At 39.7% G+C, this 21,320-nt stretch overlaps 1 protein-coding gene across 1 annotated transcript in view; it reads right to left on the minus strand.

Moving 5' to 3' along the window:
- Positions 1–18,660, minus strand: part of BMPR1B (bone morphogenetic protein receptor type 1B) — a 111,314-nt gene extending 92,654 nt beyond the window's left edge. Inside the window, exon 1 of the mRNA XM_066574024.1 lies at positions 18,529–18,660. Coding sequence (XP_066430121.1) covers positions 18,529–18,601 — 73 coding nt within the window. The 5' untranslated portion in view covers positions 18,602–18,660. The remainder of the gene's footprint in view (positions 1–18,528) is intronic.
- Between the last annotated feature and the right edge of the window lie 2,660 nt (positions 18,661–21,320).

A 21,320-nucleotide genomic window follows, 5' to 3' on the forward strand; every position in this document is an offset into this window, starting at 1 on the left:
GCTGTAAGACAGCAGCGCCAAAGATGCTGATCCCTCACCCTCCGTGCTGTGCTATACAGAGGACAATGTTTCTTAACTTGAACATAGCCATCACTCTTAGTTAGCTACTGCCTGAATCACGTTGCACACCTCCTTCAACCCTTCATTATCAAAAGACTTTGAATAATGAGCATATTATGCATGAAGAAATAATAGTAGCCTTACCCAATACATGAAATGGATCACATTGACACAAGTAACGAAATTCTGAGAGGATAATGTTGATCGGCGGCACCGGTTCTTTTTCATGCTAACATAGCAACCAGTGGCAAGCAAATATCATGATAAGATGCATCTAGAGCCACGAAATACAAACACAGTCTCAACTTTTCAGACACCCCCAGTCATATAGGGTAAAGTCTACTTTTACAATCATGAACAAGGCATTAAAATTATGAATTGGTCAGATGCACGACCAAAGTTAGGGTCAGTCTTCTCACTATGTACAAATATATCAGTGTTCAATACAGAAATCTATTGAATAATCTTTTCACATATAGGCCAGCATCTGGATATCCGCTACTAGAGCTGAGCAGATGTCACCAGCAGAACAGACTGGCTTTCTTCACTGCAGAAACAGTAAGACTATGGATCTTCCCACAGGCATTATACAAGCGAATTTTCAAATAAGCTGGAAGATCTCAATGTGATCAATTGATTTTTTTAAATTTTACTTAAAGAGAAGGTAAGACCCGATTTGCACTGACAGATGATCGCTCAAAAGTCGCTCAAACGATAGTTTGAGTGACAGCTTTGAGCAACCATCTTTGCATACTTTATAGTAGCTAATTAGCTACTATACAGCTATGCAGACGCAGCGGGACACCACCGCTCTCTCTCGACCAATACTAAAGCTGTTCTGCATGAACAAACAGCTGTATTGTTCTGCAGGCTTACAGCCCATGCCCCACTGTGAATTCACAGCAGGACACAGGCACAGAGAATCTTATCAGTGCAGCCGGCTGATAACAGCCTGCTCTGCTGATAACAGCTGATCGCTGAATTCTAGCAAGCTAGAATTCAGCAATCAACGACTCGTGCACGAAAACTGCACAATGTCAGTGCATTTAGACAGAATGATAATTGCTCAAAAGATTCTTTTGAGTGAATTTTGAGCGATTCTCGTTGTGTCTAAATCAAGTGAGCAATCAGAAAACTGCAGATGTCAACCAGTTAGTAGGGAGGGACTGTATTTCAAAATCTATACCCAGCTTTACCATATACTGTACATTTAATGTTATCATACAAATTGATTGCACTCTGGTTTAGGTAATGTAAGGTGCCCATACACATTAGAGGACAGTCCGCTGAACCTGTTGATTTTGTCGGGATTGGCCAACTATCTCCTGTGTGGGTGTTCTGAGTCCACTCCAACAGTAGATGTTGGGAAAAGCGAAGGACTGGATATCTTGGATGCATGGATGTTGTTTCTCGCGCATATGTATGGGAAGCACAGTTGTCAACTGACATAATGAAGGTGTATGGACATCTTATGCTGTACTGCTCATTATATTGTCAGCTAAAGATTATGACCTCACATCCTTCGGAGCATGACTTTTATCATTTGGATATTAAAGGGATTTCCAGTTGTAAACCATTACTGGCCTATCCATAGACTAGGCCATAATAAGTAGGTCGGCAGGGGTCTGCTGCCCAGGACCACTAGCAATCAGTTGTTTGCTAGGCCAATGAGCTTGTGCACTGAGACAATTTCTGCAGGAAGCAGGCAGCTCCATTCCCACTGCAGTGGCCAGGACGTGGTAAAAGAGTACAGGAGGGGCCTGGACACCCTTCTTGAGTGATACAATATTATGTTATAACCATTATTAACTTCAAAAGGGTCGGTGATCCAAGGATTATTCCGATTGCCAGATTGGAGTCAGGAAGGAATTTTTTCACTTAAATAGAGAAAATTAGCTTCGGCCTCATTGCGTTTTTTTTGCTTTCCTCTGGATCAACATTGGAGGGGTAATAGGCTGAACTGGATGGACATATGTCTTCTTTCAGCCTTACATACTATGTAGGTATTACATGTACAGCTCCTATTCACTTAAATGGAAACATTGCTTGTATTATCGAGTCTGGCCACTAAAGTAGGAACGGCACTGTCTGCTTCCGGCAGAAATCAGCTCAGTGTACTAATGCACTGGCCTGGCACATAGCTCATTGGTAGGGTTCCTAAGTAGCAGACCCCCACTAATCTATTACTTAATGCCTATTCTATGGCTAGGCCACCAACAGTTTGCAACTGAACAACCCCTTTAAATGTGAGAAAAGTTACAAAGAAATACTATGCATTAACAAAAGCAGCACTAAATGAAAGTATATAAAGGAATGTTGAGACATTATGCCAATTATCCTCTTAAATCAGATGACTAGACATTGCTTTGGTACAAGCAGGAATGTATTGTGTCTACTCAATTTTTATGTTGTGCTGATAAAATGACCTTGAATAACTTTATCAAGAATAGTCCGTGATTGAAACCGCCTGAAAGAAAACAGCATCACATATATTTTAATACTAAGCATTGCTCGGCTTGGCTGTCTCTGTTGATTGTGTGTCTTGGAACAACATCGGGGAAAGAACAGGTGTTTCTTAGAAAAGAAGTCCATTAAAAAGTGTATTTTGATAACGCAGCCGTTCCGAAAGTCAAACCTGACAACAGATCTGGCCTTTGTTAGGAGGACATAACCCATATTCCCCTGCTGCTGACAGGAAAGGCCCTTATAAAGCTGAGATGCAAATTCCTTTCACAGGTTCTAAGATGAGAGCATGAGGAAGGAAGCCAGACAGTGAAAGGCACTTTCACGTCTCGGCTGACCTGCTCTTTTTTATTATGACAGGACAATGCTCTCCTCGGGGTAATAATAATGACTCTTCCAGGACAACATCATAGACACGTCATCCGTTCCACATATCTAGTTTATAATACAGCATGTAAATAATGTTATACCCCATAGCACTGACCTAAATATACGGTGGGTGTAATTAATATCACACTCTCGGTATGACATGTTGCATTTCAAATGTCTATTAACTTTTCTGAATCTTAAAAAGAAAATACTCATTACTGTATATACTCTAACGTAGTCAGCAGAAGAGTGAAAGCCGGTGGGCTTAATTGGATTTCTGTAAAGAATGGCAGCTAATTGTCATCTAATCCTCACGCTAGTCACAATAATTGGAGAATGAAGACTTCCGAGTGAAGTCCCATATACAGAGCATCCGTTAAGGCAAATCGACATCTCTGTAAATAAAGAAGCGTCTCCGTGATGAGGACACAATGGTGGAGATTCAGCAAGGTTAGCACATAGGAAAAGCTGAAATCGTCATCTTCATTTTTCAAAGAGCCGCTGGCACATGAGTAATCTGACTGGTTTGGCAACCGCTCCGCTTTGTACTTGTCTTCGGAAATGCTTCCGGACGATGCTTCTTCTACTAGTACTAGTCATTGTGACCATTCATAATGCCATGGACGCAATATGTACTCAGTGTTTTCGGTACACCATGGTACCTTTCTTATCTGTACCTGTCTTTTCAGGTGGCGTTTCGGAAAAAGCTGCCAAGTGAGTAGGTGAGGAATAGCAGCATTTCTAACCATTATATGACTTGTACATGTATTTTTTCTCTTGTCAACTATATCTCTATTTGCTAGTTTTTCCTAAGTTCATGGGTGTAGACTGGCTGCTATGATGTCTCCAATAGACTGCATACAGAAAGTAGAGGAGATTCTGTTCCCCTATCTATCTATAGCATACCCTCAGAAGCAGCAGGATTGAGGACATTATACAGCAGTATTGAGCAGTGGAGCTGAAATACTGTAAGACAAATAATAGAGCCTTCAGCAGCAATGCCGCTGTGTGTGCCTCTCAGTCTCTTTCTCTTAGCATTTTTAGTGATTTCAGGCACTAGGGTGGAGCCTCAGGTGTGGTAGCTGCAGGTCTGTAGAGTAGTGAAGAAAGAGCCAGGAGTCAGCAACGGGAGGTCTCGGTTTGCAGTGCAGAGGGATGAGGCAGGTAACAAAGTCAGAAGGGAAGCAAAAGCCAGTTTATGGTCAGAGTATGAAATTGTTTCCCAGCCCTATTAACTTGAATTTGCCTGAGCTGCAATAGCAGCAGAGCGCACCCACAGCAGTGGTGTTAAGACAACCTATTCACAAGCGTTTTATGCTGCCCTAACCACTGGTGGCATCAAATACCAACAGACGTTTTCATTACAGAGCAGCATGAAGGTTTCCTATGAAGTTTTATTTTTCCACTATCTTATGGGCCCATATAGATGCCCACATATCTGGGCCGTGTTCTGTCCATGTATTCCACTAACTGCACACGGACAACACATGGCCTCTATAAGGCTATTCACACTAAACATTCTTTCACACAAACTAATGTTCCCTGTGAACAAAATGACTACATGTCCTCTTACCATATACATACTTACAAACAGTATAAGGGCAGAGACACACAAGCGTTGGCGCAAATACGGTTGGCGGAGCGCAGCGTGACTGCGCATGAATGTTTGAAGAGCCATGTAATCAGCCTGTTGGCGTGTCAGAGCATAGTACTGTAATATTTGCGCAAGCAGTGCCAGTTTAGAAGAGCTCAACACTCCGTTTCCATGGAATGTATTGGCTATTAAAGCTTAATGAGGTCCAGCTGTCTTCTTTTCTTGCATTTTGCGCAGTGTTTCACCCTTCCTCTTGTGTATTTGCACACCTCCCATAGACTTCTATGGGGCCTTTGCTGCATAAAACGCAAGAAAATAAAGTAGGCCTTATTTTTTTGCGGACGCAAAACAAGATTATGAAATGAACCCATTGAAATCAATGAGTTCTGCTCTCTGTGTTTAGCGGGTGCAAACACAGCCGTGTGAAGGACCCTAAATGTGTGAAGATCTGCAGTAAGCCATGGGAACCTTCATGAACTTTTTTCATTTATTTGCTATGTTATAACTGGACAGAACTTCAGAGCTCCGATAGTTGACAATTCCTGCCCATAAATGGGAAGATTAGTTGTGCAACATGGTATTTTTAAACAATAAAATGTGTTTTGAGTTATAATATGTAACGTGTCCTGGGATTTTGCTTCTACAAAAAAAGCCCCAACATGTGTGTCTGTGGTTACAAAAACCGTGTCCCAAAAATAAACCTCATAAAGATGTCAGCCGCGGTATTGTCATGGAGCAGCGATGCGTTCAGGACCCCACTGCTGTCGCTTATCGTCCAGCTTTAGGTCTAAAGCTCTTCTAAATGACTACGTAGTCCTAAGCAGATTGTTAAAGTGCTAGAATATGAATGTCGCACACCGCGCCAAGGCGACTTTCTTCATATACATAACATCACATCATCGTAAATAAACGCCGACTCCTAAATATTCAGACTGTCCAACCTTTTCATTTAGGAGTTTACTCTACATGCTGAGGGCGGCTTCAGACCAGCGTATGCGCAAATATGCACGTTTCAGCGCAACGTATTTGCGAAGTGAACAAGAATAATGAAACTGATTTGGTACGTGTCTGCGCATAGAATTGTACTTTTTTTGCGCACTCATGGCCAGTTCATTTGCACGTGTACACCCTAATTGTAAAGGCTATTTAGCCTAATGAGGTCCAGATGTGTTCTCTTCCCTGAGTTTCACGCATCCCCCTATATATTGTGTGCGCACCTTCCATAGACTTCTATAGGAACATCGGTGCACAAATACACAGGAAAATAGAGCAGCTCCTATTTTTTGTGCACGCGAGAAAAGCTCACGCAAAAAGATGGAAATGAGAACGAACCTACTGAAATCAATGGGTTCTATCCCCTGTGTTTCGCGCACAGTTGGTTGGCCTCACATGTGAACACAGTATATGCTGTTGGCCATTCACTGAGCAAGGCTGACTTCAGACTCAGATTGGAAGAAACTCCCTAAATTGATTATAAATACTGACCATATATACAGTACATATACGTATAAAACAGAAGGGTCTTATTTCTTTGTTAACTCTGAGACATTCTCCTTCAGCCTTGATCCCACCAGCTGGGGAGTCGCTGGAAAATTATTCTGAACATCTGAAAAAACGGGATTTTTGGATTATAATAATAAGTCAAGTCAAAGCAGTCCAACCGGTGGCCTGGGGGCTGAATGTATCCATCAAAAGCTTTTCAGACTTCCCACCCACCTTAAGTCACCAAAGACTTTATTGTAAGACTCTTTTTATAAAACTCCACTCTTCAAGCTATTGAAATGCTAAAAAAGTACAAATGTGAGCACAATACCCTCTAGCAAGCGAAACTAGAAATTAGATGAGATTTATAAAAGGCAACATTATAATTTAGATGTGACAACCCTAAAACAGGAAATTAAATAAATAAGTACTTAAACATTTGCCTCTTTTATCCCTTTTTTTACCCAGCTCTTCACCAATATCTCTACAAGTACAGACCGTATGGCGAACTCGATAAAACAGTTTAAGAGGGGCCTGCGCGCCTTTCTTGAGTGTTATAATATTATTTGTTAATTACTTCAGAACGGTTACCATTAATAATCAAGGGATTATTCGGATTGTCAGACTTGGAGTTGGGAAGGAATTTTTTTTCCTTAAATGGGGAAAATTGGCTTTGACCTCATTGGGTTTTTTTTGCCTTCCTCTGGATCAACAATGGGCTGAATTGGATGAACATGTGTCTTTTTTCAGCCTAACATGTAGTTACTATAGACATTTGATATATACTTTTATACATCTAGGCCAGTATTCAACACTATGAAAGGGATCTAGTCCATTACACATGGAAATGGTGTCCGTCTTTCACATCCCTTCACTGCGACACATTGCACATTTTCTGACACATTTCATCAGATATTTGTGTCCCAGAATTCCATGAGAAAACGAAAATCTAAAACTTACCCATGTCATTGCATTTTTACTAATAAAATAAAGCAGGGGAGTTTAACGAAAACTATACCACTTAAACCAAAGGGAAGGAGCGCCTTGGAGACGTTGACAATTGACAGTGTGAAAAGTGACATCTGGGTCTAATAAAATGAGAATGGAAACATGAGCTGACCCACGGTCGTTTGTAAGACACTTTTATTCAACTTTGTTTCAATAAACTCAATGGAGTTAGATGATAGAGATAGGCGTCTGGAACATGGGCAAGCAAATCATATGACTCAAACAGTTTATTTTAGGAGAAACTGGTGAAAATCAAGCTTGCTTGCCAGCAAACCAATGGGTTCAGGTGACCGCCAGGCAACAGGTGTGAGCGCCAGCTGTGACAACACTATTGCTTCATCTTCCCTACTGCAGAGCTGCTGGTGACGCACACATTAGAAGAGGTACTGGACATATTCCGTCTGTTATGGATGACTATTCAGCTAAGATATATGTTGGTTAATGCCTTACACACCGGGCCATTTTTGGTCTTCAGGACAACCCTTTTTTTTTTTACTTTTGATCTTATTGTTCTGGAATCAATGAATTTCGTATTTTTAGTGGGACAAGTTGTAGTTTCTAATTATTCCATTTTTTGTTGCATATATGTCAGAATTACATTTTTATTAATTTCATAGGAACATGCAGAAAAAGCACCATTCTGCAATAGTTCTTCCCTTTAATTTTTTACATTGTCCACGCTGTCATGCAATAAGTCTGTATATTATTGTACATTTGATGGTTATGGAAATATTATATACTGCATGTTTGAGTTATACTGTATTACTGTGTGTATGTTGTTTTAAAACAATTGTCCTTTCTGTCATTTTGTTTTTCTATCATTTTTTTATTCCCAAAAAAGGGACCTTCACTGAACCTTTTTTTTCTTACAATATACTGGTACACTGTATTTAAATATGCTAGAATATTATATCTGTGCATACCCAGGGCTAGTTTGCCATACCCATAGGCATACATAAAAATCATCAGACCCCAAAGCAAAACTTAGAATTACCCCTCCCATGAAAAACCTATATTAGAGGCAGTATATCTATAACATGATGGGTTTAAATATAGTGGCTCATCTCTAAGATGCCTTTAAATAATACAGACATCATATAATAGTCATCGACCTGTTCTACACAGTGATAGAGATTTGCAGTTCCTTCCAGTGATCACAGGTCGTGTCTTTCTTATTGCCGTTTGTCTTGCTCCTTATCTCGGTCTAGATGACCATGAAGGTCTCTTCCGGCCACAACTAGTCTCTGTGCACTCTTACCATCTGGCCACTACCTTCAATAAACCTCTTAGTAACCTCCCAAAGGTACTAGTGCCCCGTCAAAGTACTAGCCTCCCCTCTGTGCCCTCCATAGTACAAGTGATCCCCCCATAGTATTATTGTTTCCTCTATGACCCCCTAATACTGTTCTCTCTGTGGTCTCATAAAATAGGGGTATGCCCTCTTTATGGTTCCACAAAGCACTGTTGTCCCCTTTCTGTGGCAGCCTGAATGTAAGTGAATCTTGTTCAGCTGGACATTCAGGGTCCCCTGCCTTATGGACTCCATAGCAGCCATGTGGTCTGCCTACATTGGCAGCATGCTATTGGCCATAACAACCCTTTAAAAAAGACAGCCATGACCTGGTCTCAGGATTTCCCCATAGTGATGCCATCCCCAGAAACGATGTCGCTGGGACTGGTGATCATGGATAATAGGATTTCCGTTATCATGTATAGCGCTTTAATGTGGCATTGGGACAGTTAGCTAGTTTTCTCCGATCTTGGAAGGTTTACGGCAAGAGTACAGCAATATATTACAGCCAACCTCTTGCTGGATGATTACATTGTCACACAATCACCTTAACATCCTGTACATCAAGGTGCCTTAACTACCTAGGCCCTTGATGCATTATTATGTCAGGCTGCAGAAACAAGATAAACAGGTTAAACAGAAGTAATACATACTAAAGAAGTCTTTGTATGAAAGTGAAGCTGTTTTTTAAAAGCAAGTTTTTTTTTCTAAACTCAGAGAATCCCTTTACCATTATAGGTTATATTATATTAGAATAGACATCATAGTGTGCAATTAAAAGCTCATGTAGAGGCCGTAGCATAATGGCACAGCCACGGCAATGACATTGGGTACAAGTTTGAATTGATATAATTTCATGACTAAGGCTCCCAGCAGCTATGCATTATTACGGCTCTTAAATTGTACCTCTGGTATATAAAAAAACATCAGTTGAAAAATTACAGATATTGTATAGATAGAAAAATAAGCCATATGTGTAGCCAAACTGGACATACATTCTTCTTCTTCATGGTGCCTACACAAGCAACTACAGATGGACAAAATAAGCAGGCTACAACATTTCTTTAAGGGTTTATTCACACAGGTGATATTCACATCTGTGTGCCATTCCTATTTGCAAATGATTGCACACAGACAGCACATTAACCCATTATAGTCAATGAGGCCACTGGCATAACTATAAGGAATGCAGAGGATGCGCTTGCACCCGGGCCCAGGAGCCTTAGGGGGCCCATAAGGCCTCTCTTCTCCATGTAGGGAGCCCAGTACTATGAATAAAGCATTATAGTTGGGAGCCCTGTTACAGATTTTGCAATGGGGACCTGGAGCTCTGCGTTAAGGGGTTAAGAGAAGTTGAGGGGCTCCAAAATAAACTTTTGTACCCGGGCCCATGAGCCTTTAGCTGCGCCCCTGAATGGGGTTATACATGGTTTGTAAAGAAATCACAGCATGTATTATTCTGGTTGACCTCTTCGATGACAGTCACCCATTCAAGTCAATAGGTGAACAAAAACTCTGAACATTGCTGAGAAATGCTGCAAGAAAAATTTGGCCACTTTTCTATTTTTGCATGCAAGAAAAAAAAAAAAAACGCATGACACAGGGGTGTAAAAAATGGACACACACAACGCATATGACTGAAATCGGACACGCTTGTCTGAATCAGCCCCAAGGTGCAGATGGTCATGCGGGCAACAAAAGTTACATAGACTTAGATTTTCAAATAAAATTCAGCCGCCCGACCACAATGCCAGATGTTGAGTACATGATTTGCTCTAACAAATTAGGCTAAGCATACGAAGCAGATGACAGATTCATGAAAATTTGATTTGAACCGTGCATGTCCATGAAATCCAAGCCTTTCAATGTATTAAACAGTTATTTACAGTAAATTGTTTATTATGAATAAATGGTATTCAGAGAGCGGCGAGGCCGGTGAGGCTTCACACAAACCGCTCAGCTGTTATTTGGCCGGTCCCGTCCAGGAAAAATACTCCATAAACCTTCTTAAAATAAACCCCTTATTGCAGATATCACCTATATGTTTAAATTTAGTATCATCCAACATTTACGGCTTTGGCTGGTGGCCAGACCCTTATGTAAATAACATTAGCAGTAAATTGCTCATTCATGAGCCACCATGTTGTCAATATTCATGCGCAATTTAAAATATTTATTCAAGTACCAGTGAAATAAAATACGGTGTTCACTTTATATGCCAAACCACTTTATGGAGCAAGTTAGATTTTGTTTAAATATGCAAAGAACACCAGGTATACACTTTTATTTCTCTTCACAAGTGAAAGATTTTCCATGGGAACTGTGCTCGGCACCAGCTTCATGATGTGCCTGCTCCATGAACAGACCGGATAAGAACGGGCCCTCTATAGGAATGATGAGGAGTTTTATGGTGTTGATGACTTATCTTTCTACTTATGAACACCTTGCGGGGGGCAGATTTTATTACTGAGGATTTTGGTGCGGATTTGTGGAAGATTTTGCCCTTTCAATTAAAAGGGTAAGGTCTGCTGCCGATCCATATCAAAATCCACATCAATATTTGTTCGGATTTTCACATGGAATTTGGCACAGAGTTTCCACGGCAGAAAATTTGCACCAAATCTATTATGTGAACGCACCCTAAAATCAATTTCTCTTCATATATATTTTGCAATGAGCGCTTCACTTTTCTGATACAGAGCTCCAAATCCCCTGCATCAAAGTAAAGTCCAATGATAAAATTCTGCATACAGCCACCACTGGTGGTGTTTGCTGTATAATGTTTTATTATTGAGTTTCAAGCATAAATAGTTTATAGAAAGCTTGTAAGCTTCCTCTAGTGGTGACTAAGGGATTTTCCCAAGGCAGTGGTGTAGGAAGGGGGGTGCAGCAGGTACGAGACGTCCTGGGTGCAATCACTGAGGGGGGTGATGGCTCAGCTGCGGTACTGCCCGCCATCCGCTCCTCTCACTCTCCACCACTCGTGCCCGCTGTCCTGGAGGAGCAATCCATAGAGGCTGACACTGAGCCCTAGTCCTCCCCACTCTAGACAGAGGCGGCACAGCTCAGGATCTCTGCGGCCTCGGACAGGAATCCCAGCACTTTCTACCGCTGCAGAAAGACCTGCAGCACTTCGGGACCCCCAGACAGCAGCTTGTCCAGTGCCAGACGATAGGCTTCACTGTACAGGTCTGGGGGGAAGGGGGTGTGTGACAAAAAAAACTTTCCGCACAGGATACCACCTGACCTTGCTACGCCACTGACCCAAGGTTAAACTATGGATGAACTATCCTCAAGATAGGTTATCAAGAATAGATCGGATGCAATCAGTTGGTCAATGGCACCACTGTGTTTGTGTCTATAGCTGCCATGTACCAGAAACACATGGCTCAGTACACTGTGCAGCAGCCTTTCACTTGAATCAGAACTGTAGCTATGTCATGAATAGTTTAAAAGGGGTTGTCCATTTCTAAATTACTGATGATCAATAGTTGATCAACATGAGTCCATCACTCGGGACCCCTGATGATCTGCTGTTTTCCAGCCTACTGTCAGGGTGTATAGATCTGGAATCAGCAACCTTGGTTGATATTGCAGATACTGTTCCCATTGAATGCAGGGCAAATCTTACCACTGATCATAGCAATACACTAATTTGTAATATTTTACTGTGTTCTATAATGGTTCTAGCTATTGTCCGAAAACATTAGTTTTCCGGCCTTCTATGTTGAAAGTCAATGGTTTCTAACTCAAGTCCTGCTGGCATTACAAATATTATAATGGCAAAGGTCATGAAATATGAGCCTTTTTCCAACCATATGAATTCATTTTATCATTTTGATGGACAAGTGATGATATGCACAGATCCTCAACGCAGTTCTACAGTAAATCCACTAAGGAAAGTTCCTTTCACTCATGATTTGACTGTACCATGTATGGACCATCATCACATTTACTGGATAATCACTGACAAAAGTCAGCTGTATGTGAGAATCGTATCTGAAGTGATGAAGAGTGTTGAGAGCTGGAACTGGTCTACGCTGACAGACAAACATAACTGGAATATTTCTGCCAATGTAATCATTTCCTAATGAAATCACTGTATCATGGCCGTTCTTTCATCGTGAGGGAATCATGTTTGCATCAAGCCAATGTCACTCCCGGGTGATGCTAAAACTTGTGCATATAAGAAGTATATCAATGTGCAACTTCAAACATGTTGTGCACTGTTTAGTGAGACGTGAAATACAGCAAGTAACTACTTTTGATAAAATGTAAGGTTCTGCTCACAATACCATCATGGTTTCTATTCATAAGGCTGGGTTCACATCTGCGCCGGAACCCCCGGCCGGAGCGGCCTTCACAGATACGACTGCATACAACTCTTTTTCTTCCGTCCAAAAGTCGTGCATCTGGGCAGAAGTCGGGCAGACACCATAGTCAATGGAGTTCGTCCAGCAACTTTCGGTTCTGTACAGAGATGCAACCATTTGGCCACGGGGATTTCCCTTTCCTGCTTCCCAAACAGAGCAGGAAAGTGGAATCCCCAGCACAGATGTGAAACCACCCTAACATAGGCATGAGAATTGTCATAAATCCATTTTCAGACAAATACCATTAAATTGGCCTTTTCTGTATAAATGACATCAAGAGCACAGCAATCCTCATCAATATTCTTGCTATCAAAACAGCAGAAACTTGACGGAGCCAATTATAAGTCTGCGGGGTTAATCAGGTTTCTGCTATTTCTGATACCAAGAATATTGCTGAGGATTGCTCTGTTCTTGCTGTCAAATATCCGGAAGATCCCAATGGACTGGCCATAATGCCGGTGTGGACGAAGCTTAGGCCACAACACTTAATATTTTTAATGGTGATTCTTACAGAAATCTTGCAGGTTTATAAATTATACCCAGTGCAGAAATCATCATTAGCAGACATTGTAAAACTTCCTCTTCGGCAAAGTAAACTTGAAATGATCAGTTCACTCCTTAACTGCCCTTTTATGCGCTCACTCTGATTATAATGTGAGAACTGAACAATTTGTACCTGAGCATCTAATAAAAACATAGTAGTTCTGTGAAGTTCCATTTATGTAGCAACTGATAATCCAGAGTCGGACGTTAGTTTTCACCACAGAACTGCAATATGAAGCATACGACTGAGCCTAGACAACCAATTAGGAAATTCCTCAAATTGGAAACAAAATTAGAGTAGTAAATTTTATACTAACGTTTTATTTTATTCCTTCTTCCTGAAAGTCCCCAACCCATAAATGTGCCCTATCCTAGTACTGTCTGATAATCCAGAAAATGTGATAATCTAGCACCTCTAAGGTCTCATTGATATCAGTTTAAAGGAATTTTCCTTTAGATTGACTGAGAGAACATTGACCCGTTCACTGATATTACTAGGTAAAAAAAAAAACAGACTTAATTTGACAGAACTGTGAAAAAAGGCATCCCAAAAGGTCATGAAGTCAGAAGTTGAACTACAAAATAAGGTGTGGGGGAGGGGGGGATGCTCCAGTAGAATACTACTGACATGAACATCCTGCCACATTGATGGATGGAGATTTTTGCTGTAAATATACCTCTATGAGACTTCATGTTCAAACATCTGACTAATATTTTGGAAGGCTCAAGTCAACAAAAAGTCTAAAACAAGAAAGCCTAACCAGGCCATACGAGTCCTAATGGGAAAGTTTTTACTCTATCAGACAAATAAAACTGCACAGCACTTTTGAAAGTGGTTTCCACGCTCGAAGTCGATGTGCATGTATGACCCACCAAATGATTAGAGCACTTCTCTCCATTAAAGGAATTTTTATTTACCGCGGCATTCACATTTCACACTGTACATAGAATACAAACAAGAGAAGAACATCTTCTAGGCAGATTCCCATCCTCATTATGGATGCAGAGGCACCGCACAGCACAACAATACACTGAAAAGAGGAGGTGAATGATGAGTCCGGTCCTACTCTAGCTGCCATGCACTACTAGAAAAGGAACATGATTGATTGGGAATTTGTGATTTAAATGAGCTTAAAACGTCAGCTTAAGAGGCAAATTTACAATGTAGATGGAGGTTGGAGAGCTCCACTGAACAATATGAAATCGCAGAGGCTTTTTCTCTAGTGATAAATTAGCATATGAACTGGATCTTCCCTTACATCTTACACAATGTATTGAGAGGACTGAGTCATCTTAAATCGTTTGTCATTAAATGTGACTCTTCACCAGATCAACAAAACAATAATTTAACACAAATAATATAAGAGGATTGAGCCTACATTCAGATCTACAGCTCAGAAATGGTGCACAGCCTTGGTTACTCCAACTGTAATCCAACTAAATCTATTATGGTAACCCATGTCAAAGGCCACCTTTATAGTTGTTATATTGCTGTACGAAAACATAGACATTTCAAAAAGTGCACATATAGGTTAAACTTTTCAAAAGTTATGCGGCCCGTCCTACAGCAGGATAGAACATGCATGTGTTTACTTTTAATGTTGCCCACACACATTACATGTGGGGATTCACTGATATTCCAATGTGCACAGAGGCCTACTGATTGTTCCCTTCCGATGTCGAAGGGCAAAGAGGATCGAAAATGTTGGATTTCAGCAAATTCAATCCTTTTTTCCTGCTGTGAGATAGTACACTATCAGAAAATTGCCACCTTGAAATAAACAGGCATGTTTAGGTGAGGCGAGCATGCATGTAATGCAGAGGTCGGGGAAGTAGCTATCAATTGGACAAGTATTCAACCGATAGCTATTTTGTGTATATCAGTAGCTTCATCAATCTTCTCCAAAGTTATCTTCAGATAGGATTGTCTTGTACAAGAGCCCTCACTATTAAGTCCAACCCCAGGACTAACATTGCATCTTCTAGACCCTTGGTGGGCCAGCCCAAGACTTTACTTGTCTATTCTAGATATGGCAGATTAAGTAAACATAGAGTTATAAATAACTATTGGTAAAGTCAAATCTTCATTGCTAATATAAAAATAGTGCAAACATGTGACTTCTATGACCCAACAAAAAGCATGCATAGTATTCTGTCAGTAGTAGAAGCACAGCCTACCCAAGCCTTTCATGCAGGAAATGATACATAAATATGACCTATGAATAATCTTAATGGTCTCATAGAGTAATACATCACAAACTGATACTGCCCTGGATAAACTCGTTCAACGATTCAAGTTTTTGGGAAACTAATAAAAGTTATAAAATAATAATTTAATTATATAATAAGAAATAAACATGCACATTTCCTGGCTCAGAAATATTTTAAAAAAAACTTGTGCTACATGATCAAGTAAAATTAATTTTAAGGTAAATATGATTGAAATATATTATTTCCTTGGCATAAAGTTACCATAATATACTTCCTAAACAATAGTGAATTAGCATCAGTGCTCAAAGTTAATGATACACAGCAGAAATGCCTATAGCATGGCTTTTGTGGGAAATTATATTGCTGGGTTACAAAAATAAACTGAACTACATAATTATTTTCTTGGTCAACTGCCAAGTGTTATGGCCAACATTCTTCTATCAATCATCTATCAAAATTTGAACCTACTAATTGATAGTGTACATCTATATGCATAATTATGTTATACATTATGCAATATCATTAGACAGGTAGATAGATAGGTAGATAGATAGATAGATAGATAGATAGATAGATAGATAGATAGATATGAGAAAGATAAATAGATTAGATAGATAGATAGATACTGCCTAGATAGATAGATAGATAGATAGATAGATAGATAGATAGATAGATAGATAGATGGATAGATAGATATGAGAAAGATAAATAGATTAGATAGATAGATAGATAGATACTGCCTAGATAGATAGATAGATAGATAGACAGATAGATAATGCCTAGATAGATGCTTTAATAGAAAATACATAGATAGATAGATAGACAGATAGCTAGATAGATACCTAGATAGATACTTAAATAGATAATACATAGATCTATAATTAGAGAAAAAATAGATAGACCGATAGATGCATAGATAGATAGATAGATATGAGATAGATGGATAGATAGATAGATACCTTGACAGATAGAGAGATAGATAATATGTAGATGGATAACAGATAGATAGATAGATAGATAGATAGATAGATAGATAGATAGATAATGCCCAGATAGACACGTAAAAGGTTAATACATAGATATATAATTAGAGAAATGATAGCTAGATAGATAGATAGATAGATAGATAGATAGATAGATAGCCAGATACATAGATAATACATAGATAAATAATTCCTATATATATAATTAGATAGATATTACCTAGATAGATACTTAAATAGATAATACATAGATATAATTAGAGAAATGATAGATAGACAGATAGATGCATAGATAGATAGATAGATAGATATGAGATAGATGGATAGATAGATAGATACCTTGACAGATAGAGAGATAGATAATATGTAGATGATAACAGATATAGATAGATAGATAGATAATGCCCAGATAGACACTTAAAAGGTTAATACATGGATATATAATTAGAGAAATGATAGATAGATAGATAGATAGATAGATAGATAGCCAGATACATAGATAATACATAGATAAATAATTCCTACATATATAATTAGATAGATAATACCTAGATAGATACTTAAATAGATAATACATAGATATATAATTAGAGAAATGATAGATAGATAGACAAAACCTTGACAGATAGTTATAAGATAGATGAATACCTAACTAGATATATAGATGATACATAGATAAATAATAACTAGATATATAATTAGATAGATAAATAATGCCTAAATAGATACTTAAATAGATAATACATAGATAGATAGATGCATAGACAGATACCAGCTAGATAGATAGGCAGATAATCGATAGAGAGACAGATAGATATATATGAGATAGATAGATAGATAGATAGATAATACATAGATATATAACAGATAGATAACACCTAGATAGACACTTAAATAGATAATACATAGATATATAATTAAAGAAATAGATAGATGCATAAATAGATAATACCTTGACAAAATAGTTATAAGATAGATAGATAGATACCTACCCAGATATATAGATGATACATAGATAAATACCTAGATATATAATTAGCTAGAAAGATAATGCCTAGATAGATACCTAAATTGATAATAGATAGATAGATGCATAGATAGATAGATGGATATGAGAAAGATAGATAGATAGATATGAGATAGATAGATAGATATGAGATGGATATAAGATAGATAGATAGATAGATAGATAGATAGATAGATAGATAGATAGATAGATATGAGATAGCTAGATAGATGCATAGATAGATACTATTACAATGATGATCTTTCCCAAGCAGTTTCACTGTTTTAGACATACTGCATATCAGGCAGTATTTTTACACACAATCTTATGTAACCAATTCTGCTACTATGTTTTTGTTAACGTTCATACATTGATCTTCCTACTGTCATAATGAATGATGATTCAAATAAGAGTTATAATCATAAGCAGCGTATTTACATGTAAAACATATCCAATTCTGTGGACCCAACATTCCAGAACATGATACAGTGATGGCAGAAGATTTGGTCTTCATCAATATCTCTCCATGAAAGAATGGGATTTGGGAAACAGGGTCCAATAAACAGGGTCCCATAAACTTTTACAAAGTGTTAAGGCTGCACTTCTATAACACAGTGTGTGTTTCAAAGGGGGAATGAGAATGCTTTTCCATCAAGGAACCCCGTAGTGTCTGCCGAGACATACTAATTCATGGGGGGAAAAAAGCCTTTTTTTTACTCTGGAGATAAAAGAGAAGTTGATGTGAATTTCTACCATCCTGACATGTGGGGAATGTAAGCAGACACAGCTTTGAGAGTTGATTTAATGCATATTATCCAGTTTGTACATAACAAGCAATCACTAGTTTGGCCCCTTGTGTCATAAGAACAGTTATTTCTCAATAAATGTGCAGTATGTTCCGAATTATTCTCTGGGGTATCACAGAGATAGCACATACTGCTGCAGGAACCACCAAACATGACTTCCTGGGGGTTGACAAACATGAAAGTAACAAAAAAGAAAAATATTTGGCTCCTAAAAAGCCTTCAGTGCTTCGGAGGAGCAGTGCTCATGGCACAAGGGGTGCTCGCTGTTCCCAATGTTTTGTTTGCAACATTGTTACCTACTTTCCCTGACAACTAGATACATTGTAACGTTTGTCTTACCTCTGGTATGCAGAGACAGGAGCATTATCAGGGAAACATGCAGCTGCCAGCTTGGGTCTTCAAACCAGCCCATTCCTACAGCAGATGCAGCAGGGAAGATGCCTTTATCCTCTTGGAGAATAGAAAAGTCCACGTTCTGGATTGTGTTCTCTTTGCTGCAGTTAGTCCCAAGTCTCCAGCCTTGTCAGATCCTCTCACCAGTCTGCAGGGAAGAGGAGAATGTGAAAATCAAGCCTGTTACAAGCAAGTTCTGTCACCACATAGAGCTCAACTGATCACCTCGTGGGGAAACACAACAAAGAGTTCCCAAGCCAGACTTCATTGCTAAAAACAGAAGCTGTGATTGACTGCCCAGATGAGAGTTTGTATACACTTCCTAGCCTTATCTTGGCAAAGCTTGTTAACCTCTTCACCACTGCACCCATCCCTCCAGCCCCACGCAATACACACTCTGCATAGAAGATGATTCACTTCTCCCACACTGCAAAACCTAAAGGATAAAACTTCTAATTGTAGAATAATAACAACATCTGAAAAAGTTTTTGCACTGTTTAATATTGAGGTATAAAGAGTTAAATATAATGAACTGCTTCATGCATTTTTTACTTCTTTTCACGGCCAGATATTACTTTGAAAGCCACACAGAGATATAAAACATTTACATATAAGGAATGTTTGGGGTCCAGTGGCTCTGGGTAGGACATTTTTTCTGGCATTATTCCTATAGGCTTCTCTACAGAACCGGAAAACTGCTACCACAGTAAAAACACATCTACAGAATGGCACTAAATAAAAATGTAAAAAGTACAAAAAACACCCTACATTTACCAAATGTTGGCATTTTTTCATGCAGTTTAAAATGACAGAAAAAAATACTGCATGAGGTCTCAGGGTTTAGTCACGGGAAGGTTTGTTACGAATCAAAATCATATTATATGTCTAAGGGCTGCTTCACACAATACAGAGAATAGAACCCATTGATTTCAATGGGTGTGTTCTCACTTTCCCTTCTTGCGTTCGTATGAAACGCGTGCGAAAAAAATAGGTGATGCTGTATTTTTGTGCATATTTCAATGGTTACGGAAATGCACAATTCCATGAAAAAATGATCACATTTTGAATTCATTAGGCTAAATAGCCTTTCAAATTATGACAGAGGGGTGTCCCGGCAGCAAGGGGGAGGGAGTTTAACACACTAGCTCCCGCCCCGTCTCGCCCTCTCTCTATGTCGACAGCCAGCAAGTGGCGGAAAAAGGGGGAGGGAGTTTGGCAGAGCTGAACTCTCTTACCCCGGCCAACGGTATATACGTCACAGCCTGGTCGTCTGATGGGGGTGTGAAAACGGGAGATGCAGCCGTGACTTGGTAGCGGATGCCTCTCGTTCATGCGATTTTAATCCGTGATGCAGCCGGCTGAAAATCGCGTTTCCATGTGAAGGAGCCCTTAGCCAGTTGAAACGAGCACTAGTCGACAAAGCATGTCAATCGGAATTTGCCCATCGCTATGCACAGAACAATTATTGGTTGGCTGCACTCTTTCTGTTTACGTGAGGAGACTAACTGCTATGATACCTTCCTATGCAGCACACATAAGGGAGCAGAATCTCCATAAGTAACAGCATCATAGAGAGCATTATACAGCAGCATGTCCCCCAACTTATCTTGCTTCCCTTCCCCTGTAGCATCACCAGGACCATTCCCATAAAATCTGTCCAGCAGCAGCGTCACTTCACCACTTACATAATACTGCTGGTCAGAGAGTGTGCTCTGTATGGAAAATTGTCTACTACTCCCCCATCTCCGGACACACTGAGAACAGAAGGGGGGAGAAGCTATTCTACATACAGAGTGCTGTTCAACTGGCAGTAGTATGTGAGTGATGAAGTGACACTGCTGCTGGACAGAAGTTACTGGACCAGAGCCCAGTAATAGGATAGGGCACTATGAACAAGTGGGCCACAGAACGGGAACATAAACGTGAGCCTGAACATAAAAGTGAGGCCACAATGGGGGGTGGGGGGGGGGGGGGGCAATAAAAATGAGTGGGCTCACAGTGAGGACGCTATAAACCAGTAGGTCCATAGTAGGGAGCACTATTACTACCTAAGTGGGGCCAAAGGATGGTGATAGCGTTATAGATGGATTATTAAAGGTTCACTGGAGATAGTGGTAGGATGGGAAGGGTGTCATGGCTGGAAGAAGTTTTTATAGCGATCTGGGACCAGATAGAGAAGAAACATGAAAACGGACACCTCTAATTTGAGATGATGCCACCTGTGGCCACTACAGATAACTGCAGTAAGAGACAGTATTACTGTGAGAGGACACAAAGGATGTGGTTTACTGTGAAAAGGGAATGTGCTGTGGCGTCTGCAGCTGAACTGGCCTTTCTTTCTGTTGTCTGGAAGTTGGGAGGTATGGCGCAGTAGTAGTGTAGCTGTGCATCCAGCACTGAGGTGAGATAAAACACTTACTAGAAGCCACAGCAAAGTCTGTGTGTCCCTCTGTCTCCCTCCAGAAATTACCTCCTTCCACCCCTCACCCTCCCCTTTCCATAGAGTTTCATGAGTTGCAGCTGTAATATGAGCTGTTTGTACGGATTCTGGGCATCGATTTTATACGTACATTTAAAGTGAGTGATCAGAGCAGGAGGCTGGGAGTTGGGAAAGTGGCTGATAAGTGGAGAAAGAAGCATTTTTCTGTAATAAAATATATCACAAATGTTCTTATTTTTGCTTTTACTATTGATTTAAGAAAAAAAAGCGATTAAAAGTTTAGATACGGCTGTATTGT

The sequence above is a fragment of the Eleutherodactylus coqui genome, chromosome 7, assembly GCF_035609145.1.
Source record: "Eleutherodactylus coqui strain aEleCoq1 chromosome 7, aEleCoq1.hap1, whole genome shotgun sequence".
In the NCBI taxonomy this organism is placed as follows: domain Eukaryota; kingdom Metazoa; phylum Chordata; class Amphibia; order Anura; family Eleutherodactylidae; genus Eleutherodactylus; species Eleutherodactylus coqui.